The sequence below is a fragment of the Psammomys obesus genome, unplaced genomic scaffold (assembly GCF_907164565.1).
Source record: "Psammomys obesus unplaced genomic scaffold, mPsaObe1.curated_primary_1811, whole genome shotgun sequence".
Taxonomy (NCBI): Eukaryota; Metazoa; Chordata; class Mammalia; order Rodentia; family Muridae; genus Psammomys; species Psammomys obesus.
Genome location: NW_026596079.1, coordinates 9,674,221 through 9,699,015, shown reverse-complemented (window position 1 = coordinate 9,699,015; position 24,795 = coordinate 9,674,221). Strand labels below are relative to the sequence as shown.

The window sequence follows — 24,795 nt, the reverse complement described above, 5'->3', positions numbered from 1 at the left end:
TGGCTTTCCATCCAGTTCCTTACTATCAGAGCCAACGTGAAGGAGACATATAGTAAGTGAGGTGGAATTATGACCGAGCTAGGCCAAACTTTCCTTGCTCCCAAGGCTCCCCAAATCCTCAGTACTAAGGCCCCATCACCCCAACACATGGTGATCTCCGTATCAACAGCTCTGGGGCTACTCAGCCCTGCCTATTCCTCCTACACCAACCCCCTATCTCCTCCCCTCTAGCTAGTTTCTGGTCTATGAATTCCTTGAAGTGTCTGAATTCACTAATGACTCCCCACACCACCTCCAAAGAGACTATATACAGCATGATCAGAAAGCATAGTAGTATGCAGCTGGTACTCCATGAATGTTCAGATCATGACATAAAATCTAGGCCACTAGGTATACAACAGGAGCTGTATAGATGCTACATGTATACTGTAGGTGTTCCATAGATACACTATAGATGCAGGCAGATAGCACAGGTAGCCCAGTTTGAGTAAGGGAGGAGAGCATTTGACCTTGGGTCCTGTCTGGACTGGCCTGATGGCCACCTGCAGCTGTGGGGCACTGGGCTGGCTGAAGGCTCTTGAGCTCAGCTCTCTTGTCTGTAACTGAAGGTGTTAAGAACCGGGTCAGATCATAATAAGGCTTCTAGTAAGGATCCCGTAACTCAGCCAGGCATCACAGGCTCTGACAGTCATGCCTGGTGCACCGAAGGCCCTAAATATGCAGACTGTCCTTCAAGGCCAGAGGGCCCGCACATGGGGAATTCATTAAAACCACAGCCTATCTCAGCTGGAGGCCATCGCCCCAGCCCTCCTTGTTTGGCTCAGAACAGTGGACCAGCGGCCAAGTGAGCCCCAGTGGAATGTCCCTTTCTCAGCTGGAAAATAAAATAAAAACCAGGAAGGATCCTTTGCTCTCGGCTACCCCACAGGCAGGGACGGGACTCCTGAACTCCATCAATGCTTCAGGAAGAAACACAGCACCTAGCCGACAGGAAGTGGTGGGTGCGGCCCATGCCCTCTTCCCCAGCAGCTGCCCAAACTAACAAAACCACTATCCCAATGAGAGACCAGTCATCCTAGCTTTGTCCCATCCTGATAGGCAGTTTTTCCCTATTCTTGGTGGATGCTGAGAACTTTACAGAAAAAGAAAGAAAGAAAGAAAGAAAGAAAGAAAGAAAGAAAGAAAGAAAGAAAGAAAGAAAGAAAGAAAGAAAGAAAGAAAGAAAGAAAGAAAGAGAAAGAAAGACAAGAAAAGGAAAGAAAAGAAAAGAAAAGGAAAGAAAAGAAAAGAAAAGAAAAGAAAAGAAAAGAAAAGCAATCATCACTTAAAAATAAAAATCAACAGGATCAACAGGGTCTTTTGGGACATCAGTTAGGGCCGAGCCACTGAGACCTTTTGAGCAGCAAATGGCTGCTAGCTTAAATAGGGCCGAGGAAGGTTGCTCTCTTGGACAGTAGGAAAAGTAGAAGGGTAGGGCCAAGAAGGTGCTCCCCTGAATAGAGGCTGGGACCCCACCTGCCTGGCCTACCCGGCCTTACCTTGGAGGCAGCCCAGTCCATCCAGCCTTCAGCACACGGGTTCACATTCATGAGCACGAGGCCCTCCACCATCTCAGGGTTGTTGAGCTGTAATCACGGACATAATGTGAGATATAGTCAAGAGATAGAACTACTGAGGGCTTTAAGCCAATGACAGTCAGACCTTGGAGGAAGCTTTAAGGGCTCTCTGCATAGTCAATGCGGAACTGAGGTTCTTGCTCATTCAAAACTCAATTAGGTCCTCAAGGGAGCAAGGGAAAGCCACAGAAAAAGAAAGAATGCACTTGGACTTTGAGAACCTTCCCATCATGTCCCCTCACCTCATAGAGCCTCAGCTTCTCTGGATGCCCAGTGAGCAGCATCCAAGCCACACTTAAGTGAGAAGGGCCCAGAAATGCCCCGATGATTCTGTGACCTAGGATGCCTATGTATTTAGGACTCCAAGACAATCCCAGCATCTAGCTGAAATTGATGCCCAAGCTGATCTGCATTTTGATGGCATGCCTAAGCACCATCAAGCTGCTGCACTTACTGAGCATCCAAATGCCTTGGGTTGAAGGACATGAGCCACTTTACGGTAACTGGCAAAGACAAGAAGGATGCCCACAGTGCTAGCAGTGGGCACTGCCACACTAGCATGAGTCTGATTCTGATTTAGACTCAATTGGGTTCCCAAAGGACCTGGGTCACAAAACCCAGAGATAAAACAGTTCAGGAACAGAGGACCCTATGAGTGAGAAGCCATTTGAATTTTCTGCTCAGAGAACAAGTCCAGGCACTAAAAGCTCCACATAGTGTGCCATTTCTGCACCAATAAGACCAAAGCTGTTAATATGAATGCTCAAGGTACATGTACAGGTACCCATGGGGCACAGCAGCTTTCACTTGGGAAAGAGAAGTACAGCTCATTTTTTTTAGGGTTTTTTTTTGGTGCTTTTCAATTTTGTTTGTTTATTTAATATGTATGTGTGATAGAGAGATAGGGAGAGATACATGAGTATACAGAAACATGCCCAGGACATCAATGCAGAAGTCAGGGCAAAGCATGCTATCCATCTCTGTTGCTCTCCACTGTGCTCCCTTGAGACTGGGTCTCTCATCAAATAGGAGGTTCACCTTTTAGGCTAGGCTGGCTGCCCAGACACCTCTCCAGATGTACCTGTTTCCACCCCACCATCATGGGTTATAGGCACCTGCAACATGTCTGTTTTCCACATAGGTTCTGGGGATTTGAACTCTGATCCTCTATATGCTTGCAAAGCAACACTCTTTCCCATTCAGCTACCCAGCCCCTAAGTGATTTTTTAAGTTATTTTACAAATCACAAAGGAACTTACTGCGAAGCGGGTCAGGATGTAGGCACCAGCTCCTGTCCCCATGCCAATGACACTCTTGAGCCTGGAAACCAAATGAGCATTCAGATCTCCAAAGGGAGGTATGATGGAGTACCTACCCACTCCTATAAATTTCCCTCACTTTCTCCTAAGAGCTACACCCTTTAGACATCATTTCTGAGGATGCTGACAAGCTTGCCCATGCCATGAGAGTCAGGCTGCGCTGAGGTTGCCTCCACGTCCAGAGCTGTGACCTTGGGAGCCTCATCCCTCTTGCTTCCTCTGGCTGCATCCAGCCAAGGTCCTGAGATACCTAACATTTACAGGAAAGCCCATTCAAGAAGTTGCCTCACCCGACTCCCCAGCTTTATTCTGGATTCTGAAACTTGGAATGAGAACAAATTGGGCCAGAACCATGGGGTTTATCCCAGAAGAGGCTGCAGCGAGAGAGAAAAGGGAGCTTGCAAGGGCAGAATGAGAGTCTGGAGAGAGAAGCCAAGTTCCCAGGGAACACTATTTCATAATGTTCCATGGAACCAGGAGGCAAGAAAAGAGTGGACATTGGGGCTGCTCAAGAAGCAAGACCACAGTCTCAGCACACAGAATGGGATGCCAAGCTGTGGGTACAAGTTGCAGCAAGCTCCTTTCTGACTCTTCAACCTGCACTTCAACCTGCACTTTAGTAGTCACGACAAGGAAGAGAAAAGGGCCAGCAGCTGCCCCTCTTTGATAATCTTGGAAGAGAGGGTCCCTTGTTCTTACCCAAACTGATGAAGGACTCCAGGAAGCATTTCAGCCAGCTGATCCATTGAGGGGTACATGTACCTGTGGGAGACGTGGAAGGAGATCTTGTGAACTTAAACCCTGGGAGAAATAAATAATCCCTACAAGGATATTCTGAAAGCCCAGGTACCAGCTGGCCCTTCCACACACAGCACATCCCAGCCACACAATGCATCCCAGCCCTTAGCATTCACTGTGTGGGCACACCCCACCTTTACCCTGTAGATTCCTCTGCCCTGGTCCTACATGAGTCTTATTAGCTACTCAGTAGCTACTTGGCTATCTAGACTCAGAAGATGGCTGGACAGAAGATACGTCCTATCTCTAATGAGCTTTAGGGATAAGATACCAGAAACAGATATGACACAGATCACATGGCATTTCACAACGGTGGCCTCAGGAAGTGTGAAGGACCTGAACCCTTGTAGTAGTTCCGGATGGGCACATGGTTCAGGTTGTCTGTGAGCCCATGGAAGCCTAGCAGATACAGGCAATACAGAGATTCATGTGAGTCAACAGAAGAGTGGAATGGGTGATATGAGCTGGGACGGGACAGCAGTGGGCTGGGAGGACACAGACACAAGGGGATCCATTCTGCTCAATTGGCCAGATAGGGCTTCCTAGAGGAAGTGATGCTGAGACAGTGCCAGGGCCCAGTGGGAAAATGGATTCTAGACAGAGAACAGTTGTGGAGGACCCTGAAAGAGCCACAAGGAGCCTGAATGGTGTGGCTTTACTTAACTGGAGACAGCTTTAGGAGAAAGAAGGGGCAAAGGCATGGGACTTTTTTGGGAGTGGTCACACCTCAGCTTGGAACCAGTACAATAATGGAAAGGCCACCTAACCATGAGAGCTTCTGTTTCCTGTCAGCTTCCTGGGGCTAGGTATGTAAGAAAAGAATGGCAGATTCCAAAGCAGGAAGCAGACTCAAAAGAAGAAACAGCCATTGATCCCCAATCCTCCTTTAATAGCCCCCAAAATACATAGTCCTGATTCCAGAGGAAGAAGCCACATCCTGCTCCAACAGCATTTCTACCTTAGGCACACTGAAGTTACCTGGTAAACTTGGGGGTACACACCCCCACATCTTAATCTACAGATACAGTTCATGTATTTCTCTGGGGGAGGCAGATCTAGGAACATTGTGAGACTTCACCTGGGCAGTAAGAGCCTCTGCATGACCTCCTCCCAACTCTCAATTATCAAAGCTGCCTTAGTGGAGAAAGCCCTGGTTTTGTCAGCTGGCTTACAGTTAACTGTTCTCCATTGTTGAACAAGCTCTTTATAACTGGGCCTGTCCCTGAGAGACCAGGTGATCCTTCCCTTCTCTCTGACGAAAGTTAATAATTAAGAATGGAGATCAGTAATAAAAGAGCATATCTGTCTGTAAATGCTCACAGGGACATCACGGGAAGCCTGTAAACTCAGAGTTGTTCCTGCACGTTCCATCCAGCATCAGGTGTTGGAGGAGCCCTTGACGGGGGCCTCCTGCATGAGATGTTTTAAGAGTCAGAAGTCCCAGTCCTCACAGCTTCACTTGGGAAACCAAAAGACTATGTGAGGCACACAGCAGTGTGAGTACCCTGGTCAAGGAACCGTGCTTCCCCAGAGACAGAGGCCTACTGCAGGCAAACCAGAGTTGGAGTTCAACTTTCTACCCTGACTGTGTGGTCTTTCATGAGCTCCAAAGGCCCCTCCATGACCTGACATCTTCACCAAGAATAAGCCAATAACCCCAGCCTCAGACTCCTGGCTGGTGAGGAGTAAGTGAAAATGACATTTGTTATTGAGGAAGCACTACGGCAGTCTTGTCTCTCCCTCCCTGCCTTTTTCTTTTTCACTTTCTAGGTTTCTTCTTCTGGCTAGTTCGTCTTGGTAAGGCTATATTCCCAGCCTTGCCCTGCACTGGTAAGGCACAGCTGTCTCAAAGTAGCCTAGCTGGGATGTGGACTTTGCATTTACTAGACACAGTAGCTATCAGCTTGAGTGAGAAAAAGGTCTTACAGAAAGATGGCACACAAACAATGTTACAATGTACTTCTAAAGATAGTTAAATAGGGCTAGGGAGATGGCTCAGTGGTTAAAGCTCTTGCTACACACACATCAGGATCACCAGGTCCATTCTCAGAACCGATGTAAATGCTATGTGGTAGACTGTAATTCCAGCCATACAAGGTGGAGACAGGGTTTCCCTAAAGAAAAGAGAGCCAGTGAGCTCATATCAGTGAGCTCTGGGGTTGATTGAGACACCCTGCTTCACTGAAGACAGTAGAAGAGTGATGAGGCTGATTCCCCACATCAACCTTAGTTCTCTATGCACAATGTACAATGTACCCACATCCCTAAAACTTGTATAAACACATAAATGCATGCATTCATGTATGTGTAAGTGCACGAGCACACACACAAATGGAAAAAGAAACATGTTAAAGTGTAAATGCTGTTATAAATACATGTAGCCATAAAAAAATATATATGAGACAAAATATATTGTCTTAGGTTTTCTCTCTTTTCTTAAAAAAAAAATTTTTTTTGGAGGTCATTTTGCTTTGAACCCAAGTTGACCTCCAACTAGTGATCTTCCTGCCTCAGCTTCCCAGGTGCTGGGATTCCAGGTATGTATGAATCATTGTGGCCAGCTTAGAAATAGCAAATCTAGGATAGTTTTTTGTTTGTTTGTTTGTTTTTTACCCAGATTGGCATTTTTCACTCTACCTGCACCCCACCTGCAACTGGGGTAAAGGACCCTGCTCTTACCCCACTGGGAAGGAAGGGGCACCATCCTGTTGGCCAGGGGCATCCACATGGCACACAGCAAAATGTTGTGTGATCTCCTGCATGTCCTCGGAGTTGAAGAGTGGGTTGTAGCAGGTCTTGTCTGTCGGACACACCAAGGGGTAGATAAGAAGAAGTTAGAAGAGAAAATGGTGAGGGCTGGCAGCAAAGTACATTCATTTATTCCTTCATCTAGCAGCAGCAGAGGAACTCCCGAGACAGTGTGCATCTCTGAGTTCGAGGCCAGCCTTATCTACACACAGAGTTCTAAACCCGTTATATACATATTGAGTGAGACCCTATCTCAAAAAGAAATAATACAAGTCTACCCTCCCCCCAGACCTCCCTCTGGTGACAGAGGCAGGAAGAAGTCATAGAGCTAAGGTCTGGTACAGTGCAGAACTGGTCTCTAAGCCCCTTGAGTGCTCAATTCGCAACCAGTGTGAATTGAGGATGCTGGATGCTCTAGGGACAGGAAGAAAGTGCCTCCGCTGCCCAACAACCTACTACAGTGACTTAAAAATTAATATATGCAATGACCTTTGACTTTGATATCACCACAGAGATGTACAGGCAGCAGTACAAACAGCTTTAGGATACTGTAGTCTGACTGTGACTCCTCTCAGGCAAGGTCGCCATGAGGACAGTATAATATGTATCCACTCATGAACTTCTCTGGGTCTCCCAGGCTGTAGGATCTGGTTCACCTTTCAAGGCACACATAATTTCTAACAAGAGTCACATTGGTTAAAGCATTCACTTGTGTCTCCTGGGATGGATGAGTCTCCCACTTGTTAAGGGGCTGAGGCAAAGGCAGCCCAGTTATGTAGGTAAGGCTGTCCTTGAACTCCTGATCTTCCTGACTCTACCCACAAGTGCTGGGATTAAAGAGGAGTGCACCGCTACCACCACAGCTGGCTTGTTTTGTTTTCTCTAGCTCAGGATGACATGTAACTTACTATGTAGTCTAGATTGGTCTCTAACTCCCAGGGATTCCCCTGGCCTTGGCTTCCCAAGTATTGGGAGGACAAGCATAAGCCATCAAGCTTGGCTTACTTCCTGTCATCTTACTCATCAAATGTGTAAACATTCACTACATCGCTATGTATAAGTGTGGTAATTGCACAGTTAAATACAAAGAACCCAAACATCCATCTTCCAGTGTGGTGGCTTGAGTAAGAATGGCACCCATAGGCTCATATATTTGAAAACTTAGTCATCAGGGAATGATACTGTTTGAAAGATCAGAAGGATTAGGTGTGGCCTTGTCAGAAGAACTGTGTCACTGTCTCCAGCACCTGCCTGTTTCTATGCTCTCTGCCATGACCATGGATTAAAGCTCCAAAACTTTAAGCATACCCTCAACTAAATGCTTTCTTTTGTAAAAGTTGCCTGGTCATGCTGTCTCTTCACAGCAATAGAACAGTGACTAAGACAGAAATTCCTACTGGGAGTGGGGTACTGCTGTGACAGGTCTGACCATGCTGTCTTCTGGAGAAGAAATAATGGGAGGCCTAGTGTGGTTTCCATTCAGTAGGATCTTATTCACCAACAAAAAAAGTGAAATACTGACAAAAGTTGCAACACATATAAATCTTGAAAACATGGACAAAGCTAGTCATGAGCCAATCATGAGGGACCACACACAAGAGAAATGTGCTTGTATCAGATTCTAGTGACAAATAGAAGGAGACAAGGTATCCTCAGCAAAGCTGGGGAGTGTGAGAGAGCAGGGCCATGGAGAAAGGGAACAAGACTTCTTTTAAGAGTGACTACAGTATCCTAAAACTGTTTGTGCTGCTGCCTGTACATCTCTGTGGTAATATCAAAGTCAAAGGTCATTGCATATATTAATTTTTAAGTCACTGTAGCAGGTTGTTGGGCAGCAGAGGCACTTTTTCCTGTCCCCAGAGCATCCAGTGCTAATATCACAGTGTGTTTCCAGGCTTTTCCAGGCTAAGGCATGAGTTCCTTCTGGAAGAGCTCCAAGAAGCCCCTAAAGCAGAGAGAGCTGCTGACTTCCACTAGCCTGCCCCGAGTAACCCAGCGATCCAAACTCACGGTTCATGCCAATGTCGTGATATGTGAGGATGACGGGACGATTGCCCTTGGGGGTCCCGCATAGTGTGACATGCAGGGAGCCATGTAGGGTCTCGATGTCCTGCTCCTGAGGAAAGACCACAGACAGAGGCCCATCACATGGGATTCATAGCGGCAGGTGGCTGATTCACTGACCAAGGACACCTGTCATGTTCCCAACTGTGTTCTGAGGATACATGCCTCCTTTGAACCCCAGAGCTCTGCATTGGAAACAGCAGGTGTCTGAGACCAGAAAAGGAAGAGGAGGAAAGGGGGAGGGAAGGGGGAGCAAAGCTGAGTCAGGAGGCAGCAGACAGGACGCTAGCAGGTTATACACTACACTCCAGGGAGAGGTGGCCCCCGTCAAACTCCCCGCAAAGTACTCTGTTTCTGCATTTGGCATAAGCTTCCCTGATCTCTTGCTCCTGTGGCTCACCTATCCCAGGGGTAATAAATATCTGCTTATTTGAGGCTTCCTAGAAGTCACTCCCCATTTGAAAGTACAACCTCAGTTTTCTGTGGGAGCATATGATGTGGTGGCTTGGTAAGTATGGCCCCCCCAGGTTCATGTTTGAATTCTTAGTCAGCAGGAAAGGGAACTCTTTGATAGGATTAGAATTAGGAGGTGTGCCCTTGCTGGAAGAGTGTGTCTCTAGAGTAGGCTTTGAGATTTTCAAAAGCCCACACCTGGCCCGGTTTTCTCCTTCTTTCTCCTTCCCCCAACCCCCACTTCAGGCTATGGATCAGGATACAATTCTCAGCACCTGCTCCAGCAACAAGTGTGCTGCCATGATGATAATGGACTAAGCCTCTGAAACTGTCAGCCAGCCCCAATTAATGTTTTGGTTTTTGTTTTTGTTTTTGTTTTTTATAGAAGTTGCCTTGGTCGTGGTGTCTCTTCACAGTAACAAAACAGCGGCCAAGACACACACACACACAAACACACACACACACACACACACACACACACACACACACAAACACCAGTTCCTTGGCTCCAGTATCTATTGATGCTTACCCACCCTGTTTCACAGACTTAGGTCAATTCCCACATTGCACCTCTCAAATGCCATGCAATATTAGGTGACACCAACCAAAGCTAACCTCACTCACTGCAGAAGTAGACTGGGCTTGACCTAGCAAAGTCTAACTAGCAGCCATTGTATTATCATTAGGCAAGTATTCGTTTCCCTGAACTAATCTATCATCCCAGGGATGATAAAAGCAGACAGGATGTAGAAGTCTCAGCATCGCATCCACCTCCTTGGACTGTCAGGGTAATGGGTCAACAACTTCCCATTCTGGATTGACCAGAGAACATGCAAGGGTCCCCCTAAATTCCTTCTCTCTCCTGCTCCACTGTAAAGTTCTTAGTAATCCACAGTCCCCCTCCTGCATCCTCATGAGAAGGAAGAACATATCCATCTTTTTTCTACCCTCAAAAAGACAGGCCCCACCTCAGTTCCAAGCCCTCAGCTCCCTGAAGGATGATTTTTCTTGCCATTATCATATGAACCTCCCTTGTAGATGGTTGTGACCCCCTGTGTCCCTGCCTTTGGCCCATGCTGTCTCTCCTCCTTGCTGTCAGTCTAGGCTACTGAGGAGCCAAGACACACCTATTACAGGAGTGGCTTTCTCATCTGAGAGCAACAGCTTCCTCCTCTGGTGTTTGGCTGCCCTCCCTGGGTTGGTTGGGGACACTGGGGCCTTCCTTGTAGATGGCCCAGATCTTCTCTCCAGATCCATCAACTCTTGCAAAAGCCCTGAAGGGCTGTGTGACACCTCCAGCCATAACTGGTGGTCAGAGTCAGGCAGGTGACAGGGAGGCAAGCGCCCCAGCCCACCAGCTGTGCTTCCCGCATCTCTTACTTCATACACTCACAGAGGTCGGAAATAGCAGAGCCTCCCTGCACCTCAGAAGGCCACTGTGGATCAGCATGCAACAGATGTAATATTAAACTAGGACACAGAAAATTCTAGGTGTCACCAACATCCTCCCAGAATCCAGGACCCATATAATTCTCATGAGGTGGCAGAGAAGAGACAAGAGTGGCACACACAGAGTCTCATTTGAGAGAAGAAGGGATAGGCAGGACTGCGCACTCAGGAACTGTGGTCTGGAAAAGTCACCCTAACCTGTCACAGGAGCAGCCTCCATCCTGCAAGACTTGGGGTGGCCAGAACAAGGCTGCAAAGCCCATGGAGACAGGGATTCCCCGAAAGGGGCACTGTTACAGAACAAACATTCATATACATGCAACGGAGCATATGGGTGTACTTGCACACTAGTCCTCAAACAGCATAACACATGTTTGTAGTAGCAGAGCGGCAGGTGGGAACTAGCACAGCAATGAACATGGATGCACGAGTATACCGGTAAACACAGCTGTATGACTAACAGGGCGCACATAGATGTACTGGAATAACAGTGCTCATAAGTTTACTGTAAAGCAATGCACATAAATATACAATTACAACACTGCACATGGACCTGTAAAAATTAGTGTTAAGTAGAACAGCACACATCAATTTCCTAGTAAACATACACATGTCTGTGAACAGGATCGTACATACGTGTACTAGAAAAGAAACACATATAGACTCAGTAGTATGAAACAGAACCTCCTTCCAGGGCCCCACCTCTAAAGTATGGTCTCTGAGTGCTATGCTTTCTTTTTTGCTCTCCGCACATACTGGGAACCCAGAGCCTTGTACCTACTAGGCAAGTGTTCCACCACTGAGCTACATGCCCAGGCCCCAGTGTGGCATCTCACCAAGACATTAGCCTACGTGGTTTAGGCCGTGCACATCTACAACCCCAGCACTGAGGAGGATAAGGCAGGAGGATGGAGAGTTTGAGGACAGTCTGGGCTACATATTATCTCCAACACACATAAGCCCATAAACTCAAGAGCTGGCCCTGTCCCCACCAGGACAATGAGATACAGGGGATCCTAACCCTGAAGACTTCTGAAGCAAGCAAACTCAGAGCCTTCTTCCCACCTCACTCTATGGAATAAGAATTTGAACCTGTGGCAGCGTCCATGAGGGAGTGATGATACAAGCACAGGCTGGCATTGGCACAGGCTCAGGCAGGCACAGGCAGACACCAGAAGACACAGTCAGACATAGGTAGACACTGGCAAGCACAGGCAGGGACACCTAGCTACTTAAACCCCCAGCAAAGGGGTCTCCTGAGCCATATGCTATATTGTCCCCACATAAGTCCCCTGGAACAGGAAGCCCTGCCTCCCTTGTCCCTTCTCCTTTAGGCTCAGTACTTCTTTCCTGCCCAGAGAAAGCACTGGAAAAATCCATAGGACAGGAGCAACAACCCAACCCCGTGGGACATGGGTCATCTGCTGGCCCTGAAGCCACCATGGAAACAATGGTCCATTGTGGGGACACATTCTTTATTGTCTAGGGGCTGACCCACATGGCTCCTTCTAAAAATAGGCCAAGCCAGCTTCCCTGTGGATACTACACTTCAAATCTTTGTCCCACTCCATAAGCCTTCTGAGCCTCACTTCTAAGAAGGGAGAACATGTCCCCAACCCAGGAGCCTGATCAGCAGTGCTGAAAAAAGGAAGGGGAACACAGGCAGGCAGAGGGCACCCTCAGCACCCACCACCACTCAGACAGACTTTGGGGAGGAGCTGCCTAACTGAATTTGGCTCACCTCTTTAGAAGTCTTACAGATTATAGTTTTAACTCCAAGGGATCACCGCTCCACCTAAGAAAGAGATACTACCCTAGTGTGTCTTCATGTTCTACAGGGACCCTGCCTGTGCACAGCAGAACTGTGTGCAATCAGAACAGGCAACTCCCTGTGCTAAGAGTCATCAGGAATGGCTAAGGAGTCATCAGGGGTCTTGCTGGGATGCTGGGGGAACCTGTTTCTTGTTCCCCACCAGAGCCTCACACTCAATGCTACAGCAAGTCAGAGGCAGACAGCAAGAGACCCAACTCAGAGGCCATAAAGCCAGGAAGACATGAGACAGATCCCATCTCTCGCTCACTCTGAAGCCTACAAATTCTTTTTCTCAGGGCCAGGGTGACATTTAAAGGTCGAGGGAAGGACTGCTGCACCCCGCCTGGAGTATCTTCACATGTTCTAATGGAATCCATATAACTCCACTGCCTAACAACTATCATATTCCACAGATGAGGAAACCGAGGTTGAGGGAGGACAAGCCACATGCCTAAGCCACACCACTAGGATGGTGGCACAGCGTTTGAACTAATCTTGGATTTAGACAGCTCAGGTTCATAGCTTGGTCTCTTAAGGTCCATTTTGAAGACACTTAGGGAACCAGTAAGCAATGTGTCCTTTGACTCCCTGGGGACCACCTAGCAAGTTGGGTCCCTGTTCTTCTTCCCAGAGGCTTGAATGGTGTGTGGTTACATTAGCATACAGAACTGAAGGTAATACCTGCTCCTGTCATCCTGCTAAAGTATGCACCTGTCCTTGCTACAGGACATGCACCTGTCCTCACAGCCGTGTGCCTTCATGGGCAGGTGCATCAGACATGAAAAGATCTAGACAAGAGCCCCACCTGCCTAGAGAGGTCCTTTCCACCATACCGTGCTCATGATACCCCCCCCACACACACACACACACGCTCTCTCTGTTGTAAATGCTAGAAGGCCTGGCTGTGAGGCTGACAGGGGGTAGCCCAGACAGGATATTTAAAAGTTCAATGGCCCGTAGAGTGAGCCAGCAAGAAGACGTGCTCTCGCCCCCAGTCTACACTTCCTGCAAGTGGGGAATGGCACCTGTCACTGAAGACACCTCCAGAGGACTTCTTTCTGGCTACCAGACCTGTCCTGAGAGATTGAACACTGTAGCAGACTCTTCTGGAGGCCTGAGATGGGGAGTGTCTGATCTATAAACCCCAGCTGTGCACCAACTAGAAAATGTCTAGCAAATCTTGCCTTTTTCCTCTCTCCCCTGTGCCCAAGGATGGTCAGGAAACACTGCTCTAGCAAGAGAAATGCCAGCAGAATCTATGGGGTTTCGTGGAGACTTTTAAAACTAACATATCAACACTAGGATTTTTTTTTCTTTCCCTCTTGTCCTTTCACCTGTTTCCTACCTGGAATGTGTATGGGAGGCTTGGTGATTCAGCAACCACGTTATCAACATGAGGACAGAAGGTACACACTTGGAATGATTGAACAGGAAGATGGAAGGAGTCTGAGGCTGAGTGATATTCATAACCTACTAGTTATAAATAGCAAACGTGCTTGCTTAGGTAACTGTAACACGAGACATATCAATCCTAGTCTTATGCCCATTTCATGCCATTGGTTAAGTTATCAGCCATATCTGAGAATCCTTGCCCTTAACCATGAGTCTGGTGCTGGTCTAGTTTCATTTTCCTGAGGCTGCTCTAGTTTCATTTCTGCTGTGACAAACAGCTGACTGAACGCAGCTTAGGGAAGGAGGGGTTTATCTCAGCTTACAATTCCATATTACAGTCATTGAGGAAAGTCAAGGCAGGAACTTGAAGGCAGGCCTTTTTGCTATTCCACACAAGGTTACCTCCAACTAAGAAACATAGCTCACGGCCAAAGTATGGTGGGAAACACAGACGATGCTGCTTGCCTTCTGGCAAGGCGGTTTGCACGTGGCTTTCTTACACAGTTCAGGAACCTGCCTAGGGAATGGTGCCACCCACTTTTCATGAGCTCTCCTACATCAAATAACAACCAAGACAATCCCCCAAAGACATGATCACAGGCCAGTATGCTCCACGCAATGAGATTCTCTCCCCAGATAATTAATTCTCTGTAGTGTCAAATTGACAGTTAAAGCCAACCAGAACAGGGGTAAAGGCAAGCCTCCCTCTCCCCAAGGGCTACCACAACCAAGACCCAGAAGTAATTTCCATATTGCTACCTCTCTCCATGTTAGTTGTTATGGCAACTGCTGGAGAGATATTACTGTGGAGACAGAATGGCTTAAGTCCCTGGCTGGATAATCTAGGGCTCTGGAGAGCAGCTGCCGCACCTACCATAATCTTACCCTTCCTTCCCTGAAGGCCGTAGGCAGACACTAGAGGATGTCACTCTCTCAGATTCTAGGGCAGCCAGTGGTACAGACCACCCCTTCTCCAGGCCAGCAAGCCTGGGGTCACAGGAGACAATGTGAAATGAGACTACACTGACCCGAGGCAACATCACCCTTTGTGTCACCATCCCACCAAGACAGAGAGAAGAGAAGCTACCGGCCACAGCCAGTTGTTGTGGCTTTCTGTCAGCTCCATCACAAAAAAAAAAAAAAAAAAAACATCCAGGGCCACACTGAAGACCCGGAGTCTCCAAAGAAGACACACAGAGGAAGAATGTTCCTCAGACAGAGAAAAGAAAAAAGAGTGACCGATCACTACCCACAATACACTAGAGAAGCACAGTGAGTGATCTGTGCCTAGGATTGAGGTACATGGATAGAAGGCTGTCCATGCCCTTTGTGGTAGGAATATCCCCACCCCTCATCTGTTTCATAGATTGGAACTAAGCCTTGGGGAAGAGAAGCAGGCAACTAAGGACTTCAGTCCATGACACTTCCTGTTGCTAGATAAAGGTCTACCTGGCTAAGCCTAACAGATCCTGGCCTGGGACAGACATGAGCTCCAAGCCTCAGCCTACATGGCTTTCCTTGACTGTTCCAGGGAATGTTGCTAGGAAACACGTAGAGCAGGCAGCTGGCATGCCACATTCACCCAGATGTGCATCCCTGCCATCTGCCAATGGAGTTTCTGAAGCTCAGAAGCTTACTGGAAAAGTGGGACCAGGAAAAGGAAAGGACAGGAAATGGGGGCGTAAGAACTCATAACCAACTGTGAGAGCTCTGCCCCCTCTAGAATGAATGAAATGAAGGAATGAAAAAAAGGAACAAAGGTGTAGAGAAAAAACTTAGTCCCAGATTCCTGCTTGTTTGCATTTCCCAGGAGCAGATGGACTTGCAACAGAAGGGCAAAGAAACAGCCTCCAGCTTAGCTTACTCCAGTGAGACAGGAACCGAGCTGGGGAGTTACGGAGGCCAACACTGTCTGGCCCTCTACCCTCCAGGAGGCCCTAAAGGGAACATCTGCTCATTTTCCATAGTGCTCTGTGTGCACTAACATATTCCCATGGAAACCAAATCAGAGGAAGCAATTTAAACAAACAGGGCTGAGGTAGAACAGTAGTTCTCAACCTGTGGGCCACAACCCCTCTGGTGTTGCACATTAGACATTCACATTATGACTCATAAAAGTAGCAAAATTATAGTTATAAAGTAGCAGCAAAATAATCTTATGATTGGGGTCACCACAACATGAGAAACTGTACTAAAGGATCAAAGCATTAGGAATAAGTTGAGAATCACTGCCTTAAACACTGAAGACTGCTGCAAAAGCAAGCCAACCGGCCTGGAGCCAGAAGTCAGGAGTAGACCTGAGCCCCTCCAAAAACTACCTTCAGAGGAGACTAGGGCTCTGGATGTAGGAGCTAAGTCAGCTTCAATACCCATCTCATCATCATGTGACTTCCTGAGAGCTGTATCTTAGATGTTAAAACAAGGAGGGCAAGGGCATTGGCCTTATCAGGCTGGCATGAGACTCACATATGGACATTTGGGGAGAGTACAGAGCAGTTTCCAGAAGACTCTCTGTGCTCAGATGTCAGCCCTTTCGACTTTACAACTTCCTGGATTACTATGCTTCCAGGGGTCAACTGAACCTAAACGTAGGGCTTTACCAATAGTACTCCATGGGCATCTTCAAACAGATCTCTCTGCAAAGATAGCTGACACTGTGTGTGACCTAGTCAGGAGGCCCTGGGACAGATGGGCATCCAGTGGCCTAGACAAATGGAGCAAAAGTCAGGGCTGGATCATCTCAAAGGCATCTGCCAGTTTTGATCATCCTGAATTCCAGAACCCTAGTCAAAGGAAATAAGCTCAAATCCCAAATACTCCCACGACCCCCATTCATCAAACTTACAGGCAGAGCTAGCACCCTCTGAGGACAGCTGCCCCAGCAGGACCAGAACAAACTGATCTTCTTTCCTTCCTGAAGCATTCCAGACTAGCAGCCACTGGCTGGCACACTAAGGGATCCAGAGGCCCTTTAGCAAAGGGACATGGATTGATATGAGCTGGAACAGTGTCCAGCTGAAACAAGGAGATATCCCAAGGTGACATAGGCAGGAGAGATAAAACTCATACCACTTGCTCGGGCAGTCAAACTATCTCTATATTGGAGTTATCCTTCTGCCTTGTGGCAAAGTTCTATCTGGTTAGCTCTGAGCATTGGAGCATATATATCTACACATTGGAAAGATGTGTAAAAATTTTAAGACCATGGGGAAAGGGAGAGTCAGATAGGTTCATTGAAAATGCCAAAGTAGGGGCTGTTCTCATGTAGCAGCCCAGATTGCCTTCAGATGGGCATGGCTAGACAGCTAGGTTCTCTAAGCCAGCTCCCATGAGATGGGAGTAATAGGAAGTAGATGAAGATACTGAGTGGTTGCCAAGAAGGCACAGACATTCTAGGCCTCATAACACTTCCTCCCCTCTCCAAAAACCTAATAAGATCAATGGAGTAGTACAAAGCATGTGGTTGGCCAGACGGACCAAAGAGGTACGGCAGAGGTAAGCCATAGTCAGTGTGAAGTCTTAAGGACAGGAGTCCCCAGGTCAGAAACTACAGGAAATGTCTGCAGGGCAGAGTTCCAGCAAGGCTTGGACCCATGGGCCCACCTTACAAATGTTGACATGATCTCATCATCCATTAGCAGGGACAATGAAATGATAGCACAGGTCCCTGAAGACTCAACAAGTGGACAGAGAAATCCCAGAGCACATGCCTGGCTTGCCATGGATCTCATGACAGACAAGAAGCATCATTTTTCCACAACACGATTGGAGATTATAATGCTATATGAAATTAGCCATTCACTAAAATGCAGCTGCTTTGTGGCCCCATTTACACAAGGTCCTTGGAAACAACAGACTCATTCAGCGAAGGTAAAATGGTGGTGGAAGGGCCTGGGAGAGGGGGAACATGAACTGTTAAAATCTATGCATTTATTGCCAATAAACTGCACACCCTAAAAGTGGTAAATATGTCAACTATTTTATGTATTTTACCATGATGAAAATCGGAAGAAACCCACAATGGAGTTTTTTGATGGGCGGTGTTCTGTTTCCCAGCACTGATGTTTTATGGCACCAACATTACCCTCTCTAAAACACAAAGTCACTTAAACAAAGGAAGAAACCGAGGCTGGAGAGACTGGGTCGATAACCAGAAAGGGGCATCTGGTATTCGCACCCCACTTTCTGGGTCCACACTCAGCCTTAACTCTGAGAACAGATCATTATTATACCAATTGTGCATTGAGCAGGAAGGCCTAGAGAGCAAAGAAAGCAAGTCACCAGGCCCTAATCAGGGAGAGGCTTGTGGGCTCAGCCCTGACTGCACAGGTGAGCCCCCAAGAGACAAGAGGACCCAGTTATTAGAAGCAAGATCAGGTGTCACGGTCTTAGCCACCACTGACGTACAATGTGTGCTCTGCCTGCTCTGTCTCCAGCAGGACAGAGCAGGGCTGAACCCAAAGATAAACCAAAGTCCTCGGGACATCCATTGACTCCCAGACCACCACAGTACCCCCACATTCCTGAGTCCTAAAGAGTGAGATGGTCGGTGTGGAGCTCTAGTCATTGCACAGGAAGCAAGGAGACCAAACACACAGGCTCAGAACCTGGAAACAGCGAGCCAAAAATGTGCGTTTACTCCAGCAGAGCCAAACCTGCACCTGGTGTGACACCCAGTTCTACCATCTCAACCTCGGACTCTCCATCTGAGCTACATTGACATGGTGCTTCTACCAATTATTGACTGGCTGGGGATCCCTTGGTAGAGCACCGTGCATACAGAAATAGGCAGTGACTTTATCAATACCACCCAGACATCTGTGGGTCTGAGACAGGAAGGCGCAGGCTGTGACACTGCCTCCTAGAGCAACCACAGGGTGGCCTCTGGCAAGTCACTCGCCAGAGCTGTCTCTCCCCTTCTTAACAAGAATGTGGGTGGAACTGGGGGCAACATGAGCCCCGCTCTCCTTGGAGACTAAGCTCTGTCTTCTGGATGCTGGGCACAGCTAATGAGATGATTCCCCTACATTCACAACCTCATGATAGGCAATGGACCGGGTCACAGGGACTCAAACAGAACACATGTACTCAGTCAGCAGCAGGAATGAAGTGACAAGCAGTCCTCAGTGGGCCTCTGAGACTCTAAACCCCTTGTCTAAATCCTCTCCACACAAGTTGCTGCCCCACCTCATTTGTGGTCACTCTCCTGCTTCTGCACATGGGGCCAGCAGGCCTATCTACGTGTTTGTCTTCCATATCTGGTGGGCTCCAGGCTGGAAACAAGTGTCATCTCTAAATAGCCTTCACATGCTCACTCTCCCTTGGCTCGGGGCTCCCTCTCAAAGGCCAAGATGAGCATATACTTGTATGGGTAAAACCCGCAGGGTCTCCTGCTGGCTGTACAAGTGTAGGCTAGACCATCTACCTCTGCTTTGCAGATAAAGACAAATCTCCTGCTTTACAGGGTTCCTGGGGTTCAGAGGGATATCTCTGCACTTTGAAGTTGCTACCTATCTCAGTGGACGCCAAGAGAGTCTCTGGAGCCCCAAAGGAAAAGTAGCCTGCAATCAGATTGGTGAAAGACCCTCAAAGGCCCACTTTATACCTTCAGAGCTGTGATGGAACTAAACAAGCATCCAACCCTTATTCTAATTTTTTCTTTTCCTCCTAGGGCCAGAACCCCACCTCTGTGTGGAAGGATGAGTGTACATTAAAGCGGGAGACCCTGGAAAATGTTACAGGGTGGTTTCCTATACCTGCAGAGAGCAGGCAGAAGGCAAGGTGTGTGGGCGGGAACTGATGGAGGTCTAGGTGAACATGCCTGCAGGCAACCCTGCATGCGTCTATCCCACCCTTCAGGGTACTCATGCTTGGGAACGATGGCACGGGACATTGGAGAGACCAGGGTTTCTCTACTCTCTCTAGCTGCCTCTCAGACAAAGCTGGATATACCCTGACTGGCCCTCCAGCTGGCTCTGAGTGGGCTAGATCCTCCAACCTTGGGCCAAGAACCCCGGCTTCCTAGCTTCCTATTTCCTAATGAAGCCAAGATTAGTAAGTGTCCACATCACTGGGTCCCAAGTCCACTGGACATCTGTCATTTCCCATATACACCCCAGATCTCCAAAGTCACATGGCAATATGTCTGTCTACCTTCCTGGGGGCTGGTTAGTTCCTGCCTCCCTGGTTGGAACTTGGACAGCTTCTTCCAGGGAAAGCTGCAAAGTGTGGGTATAGGCTGCGCCCATTTCCTGTTCTCTGCTGACTCCACATTTAAACAGCAATCTATTTCATGCCAATGGAAAAAGGGAAGGAAGGGAATCGGTGGACCAGTGGATAAAAAAAGGAGACTACATCCTCTACTTGCCTGAACGTCGAATTCTTGCAAGAGGCCAGTGATGGTCTGTGGAGAGAAGAGAGAGCCATGGCTACATGGTTAGTTTCCTTGGTTAGAGATAAAGCTCAATACACATGCTCCTCTCCATTGCTTGAATCTAAACTCTGCTCAGTGGGCTTCCCTTAGTTCTTGCAAAGAGAGAATGTTGGTTTTATCTGCAGCCCAGTAGAAAACTGGCCCATCTTCTAGATTCTTTTCTGAGGACACTTGACAAAAAAAAAAAAAAAAATCTGAAGCAGAGCATAAGCTTGAGAAATGGCGCACTGCAGGTGGCTATGTAGGCCGTAAGTGCACCCGTGTGCAGTACTCCTGAAACCCAAACAGAACCATGTCTCCTCTGCTCTTGCAATCTCCTCATGGCTGCCAATATCTGATTTCTGAATTAAAACCCAGTCTTTTGTGGAGACAAGAGGGTTAATGGAAACCTTGAAGCCTTTTCCTCAGTCTATACACAATGAATTTCAGTTTTCATCTTTAACAAAAAAGATCCAGAAAGCTAGGAGAAGGTCTTGACTCCACAGAAGCTCAGGGCAGTGTAGTTCTGGGAGGACCTTGAAGCCTCACTGGTCTAGCCAGCATATGTTAAGGATTGCTACTGGCCTGTTTTCTGCCCAACTCAGAGACTGAATCCAATAGAAAGCCAGGCACCAGCCAGAGCCACGAGCCTCCAGCACAGAACATGGCTCAGCGGTGCCAAATGCCGGAGAGGCCAGGAAAACAAAGTAGGGTACAGAGGACCACAGTGGCTGGAACACTGTAAACCAATCATAATCGGTTCCCTGAGGCAGGGGTAGTGACTGGGTGATAGACAAAAGCATCTAGAGTCAGCAAATGCAGACAGAAACCAAGGGACCAATACCTGTGCTGTGTGTGTGTGTGAGGGGGGGGGGTGTTCCATACACTTGCTTATATGGTACGTTCTTGTTCACATGTGTGTATACTGTGTACAAATGAATGTGTGTTCATACCCTGGATTATGCATGCCATGTACCTACAAATGTATGTGTGCCCACTGTGAGCATGTACTGGGGTAGCCTGAAGCAGCTCCACTCACCTCTCCTTTTTCTACCAGAGGCTTCACCTCGGCGAGGTCCACGTCCTGTAGCTCTCGGGACATTTCTCTGCTTTCACAGACCTACCAAGGGAAAAAAGGCCAGAAGGTTAGCACTTCCCAGTGAGATAGCTTTCTTGGAAGCTATGAATGGAATAGATAGGAAGGCCAGGCTTCCCCACTGCCTCCCAGCTCTTCCCACCCACATCCATCTGTGGGCTACAACGAGGCCTTCATCCCCTTAGCCATTTCCAGGCTTCCTAGTGGAAGCGGGTAGTAGATATCTGAAAGAGGACCAGGTTCATAATCACAACTACTACAAAGCTGATGGCTGGAGAACCAAAAGCAGGTGCCACATCTAGTTCAGACTCACTAAGCACACCCTGATGTTTCTAGATACATTCTAGAGGACTCCGCTGCTGATTCCAAAGCCAGAGAGCTCCAGATTAACAATCAAAGGGACCAAAAGACCCCTGGGTGTCACCACACACAGTTGCTCTATGCACCGCTGAGCAGGACTCCAGGCTGCCTGACCCCAGTGGAGGGAACAGGAGACAGGGACAAACCTGGGCCAAAGGCCTGACAGGCGCTGAGCACTCAGTAGGATATGAAAAAGAAGACTCTAAAGTGAATGGCCCTTTGTAAGCCAGACCCCAAAAGGGGAAGAAAGGGTGGCAACAGGAATCTCCATGGCTGGCAGTGGAGCACATACCCTCACAAGGCCAAGAAACGAGGGCTGTGGAAATGGACAGGTGCAGAGCTCAGAATTGCTGGGAACTCTGTCCTAAAGGACTTTTGGAGATAGGAGAGGTGTTATCTACAGGTCTGGGAGATAAACACACAATCTTCTGGATTCACAGTCAAGTAGTAAAAGTAACGGATAGCAGGATGAGGCTTAGGGACTGCCAAAGAACGAAACAAGAGTGTCACAGGTAGCATACAGAGGCCTGAGTGAGTGGAGAACACCAAGACACGGGCCCAGGATATAGGCTCTGGCGACTGATACCAGGCAAAGTATGAGTTAGAACCCCAGCTGCTCAAGGCCCTATAGATAAGGCAGCAAAGGGAACTAAAATTTCAAAACGCCCCAAGAACCAATTGCCTGAGCCCACAGGAGCCCTGTGACCCTTATCTACAGGTCAACCTGTGAGAGCAGGCTGCTGTGATTCATACCCATGCCAGCACATGGCATGCCGTGGGTAGATGGGGTGTGCTGGTCCGGGGCCCCAGCGTGACTCTCCCCAGTAGATAACCACCTCACAAGAGTGTCTTTATGCAGCCTTTGGAGTCCAGGATCGAGAACATTTCAAAAACAAAGTCAGTTTTATATCTGTGAACATTCCTGGGCCGCTGCCATCTCGGAGGCAGCAGGCCTGAAAAGCTATGCTCTTGTAGTCTTGCTAATTCAGCATGTTCATAGTCCCAAGACCTTAGCCGTGGGATAGCTCGCCTACACAGCCTTCAGAGACCTTCCAGAAGCCCCGAGCTCTGTCAACACCACCTCTCATGCTGAGAATGGAAGACTTTACATTTCACAGAGACCCTGAACACACTCCACTCGGCCGAGAGCCTTCAACTTCCCCTCTGGGTAGGTTCCCACAGGGCCTCTTCAGCCCTGGCTTGTGAGCCCTCCCCTTTGGTAGTAGCCTGCCTCATGCCTCTACTTTTCTACCTCTAGCAGTTACTTCAATTCCCTTTGCTTGCAAAGTGCCCTACAAAAGTCGTCTGCACTTACCAAGATACATTAACACACTAGCTCAGTTTGGTGAGTTTTCCTCAGATTCTAGAAACCATCACCCCACTGCAGTGCAATGCCAGCCTCCACCGCATCCATCCTCTTTCACACGCTAAAGGATATCAACGGTAGCCTCTAGTTCCTTCACTGAACTTTCCACCTTATACCCTCTCGCCCAAAGCACAGGATGAGAAGAGCTGAAAGATAGTACAGCCTCCTGACGCCTCAAGCACTTGCCAATCTGCTCTTTGGAGTCAGAAGCCCTCTTCTGACAGGCCTTCAGCCAGCAAAAGGCCTAAAGCTGAAAGACCAAACCTGAAGGACACTGGGTGCCATCTCAACTAGTCATGATCTGTTTCCTAGAGCCCCTTTTGCAGTATGTCAAGCCCTTTTTGACTGTTATGAATGAAATGCCCCTTGAGTGCATCTTGTTGAGTAGAGGCCAAGGACACCACTAAAGACCCCACAATGCACAGGACAGCCCCACAGCAAAGACCACCTGACCCACTATGATAATAGTGTGGGAGCTGAGACATCCTTATCTCAGTGATGACTCAGAAGCTGGTGGGGAGAGACCACATCTCCCAGCAGAATGTGGGGTGTGCTTGGGGACAGAGTGTTCTGAGGGTGGAAACACCTGTTCTGTCCTGGTCACTGTTCTCAGTAAACAAAAATGCAGTAACCAAGACTTCAGGGACTGGGCTATAGTGGGCTACCACTGTGTATTCACCAGCTGCTGGGCCCCAGAGCATCGTCCTTCTACATACACTCTCCTGACAGGACCCATAGGGGCCAGTCCCTAGTCGGCTTTGGCAACCCAGCAAAAGCACCTTCCATCTGCTTCTGTGCAAAGATAGTCTTATTGGGACAGTCCGCATAGAAAAACAGATAAAAAGCAAAAGTCGAGTCAGGCGCGGTGGTGCACGCCTGTAATCCCAGCACTCAGGGAGGCAGAGGTGGGTGGATCTCTATGAGTTCGAGGCCAGCCTGGTCTACAAAGTGAGTCTAGAATATCCAATAAGGACACAGAGAAACGCTGTCTTGAAAAAAACAAAACAAAACAAAACAAAAAATAAATAAATAAAAGCAAAAGTAGGTTATCTTGGAAATAGCCAGGGTTACAGCTAAAGGTATGGCCATTCTGTGGGCCCTTGTCTTCCTCCCCAACCCCATCCATTCTGCTTTGCACCTCCAAAGCTTCCCTTAGCCAGAAGCAGGAATGCCAGGGGCACTGCACAAGGTCCATGATAGTCTTGGTTTCTTCCTAAAGGATGTTATTAAGTGGCCCATACAGGATCAGAAACAATAACAACTGCCTTGTTGAGGAGAATGTACCATGTGAGGGGTCTGAGGATGAAGCCATGACTGCTCCGAGGACCTCTGTCTCAAGGCCTGTGTGTGGCTCTCAGGCTCCCAGGTGGCACATCTATCCCTACAGGGCCTGACTCTCTCAGGAGCATTAAAAAATTAAAAAAAAAAAAGAATAAAAAATTTAAAAAAAAAACCTGACTTATCAGTGTGTTTTAGCACTATGACATTCAGACTTTTGAGCATCCTATGATGTCCAGAAATATTCCTGGCCCTGGCCAACCACACCCTCAAGCTGTGGCTGACACTGCCAAATGTCCCCTGGTTGCAAAATCAAACCTGCCTGGGATTGGTTGAATTTAGTGGTTCCTGGTATGAAACAGGCATCCAGAAAATGGCCATTAGACACATTCACATCTACACACTCTTGACACCAAGTCTAATGACTTCTGCTCACTCAGCCAGCTGCAGGGATTAGAGGAGGGCAAGATCTCCTCCCAGTTAAAGTTTCCTACAGAAGTGGGCCCCCAGGTCATACCACCAGCTGGCAGCCTGGCTGGCATTCCTTTTTCCTATCCCACCTGTCTGCTCCAGGAATTCAGAGAAAATTAAAAGAGGAGTGAAAGCCCCCTGTTGCTAAGAGGCAGGCTGT

At 48.1% G+C, this 24,795-nt stretch overlaps 1 protein-coding gene across 1 annotated transcript in view; it reads right to left on the bottom strand.

The window, feature by feature from the left end:
- Nucleotides 1-24,795, bottom strand: part of Ndrg1 (N-myc downstream regulated 1) — a 44,533-nt gene that overhangs the window by 12,557 nt on the left and 7,181 nt on the right. The window contains exons 2-8 of the mRNA XM_055626559.1: nt 21,104-21,184; nt 20,020-20,055; nt 8,492-8,597; nt 6,413-6,533; nt 3,635-3,697; nt 2,876-2,936; nt 1,539-1,625 (exon numbers count right to left, since the gene is read on the bottom strand). Coding sequence (XP_055482534.1) covers nt 1,539-1,625; nt 2,876-2,936; nt 3,635-3,697; nt 6,413-6,533; nt 8,492-8,597; nt 20,020-20,055; nt 21,104-21,166 — 537 coding nt within the window. The 5' untranslated portion in view covers nt 21,167-21,184. The remainder of the gene's footprint in view (nt 1-1,538; nt 1,626-2,875; nt 2,937-3,634; nt 3,698-6,412; nt 6,534-8,491; nt 8,598-20,019; nt 20,056-21,103; nt 21,185-24,795) is intronic.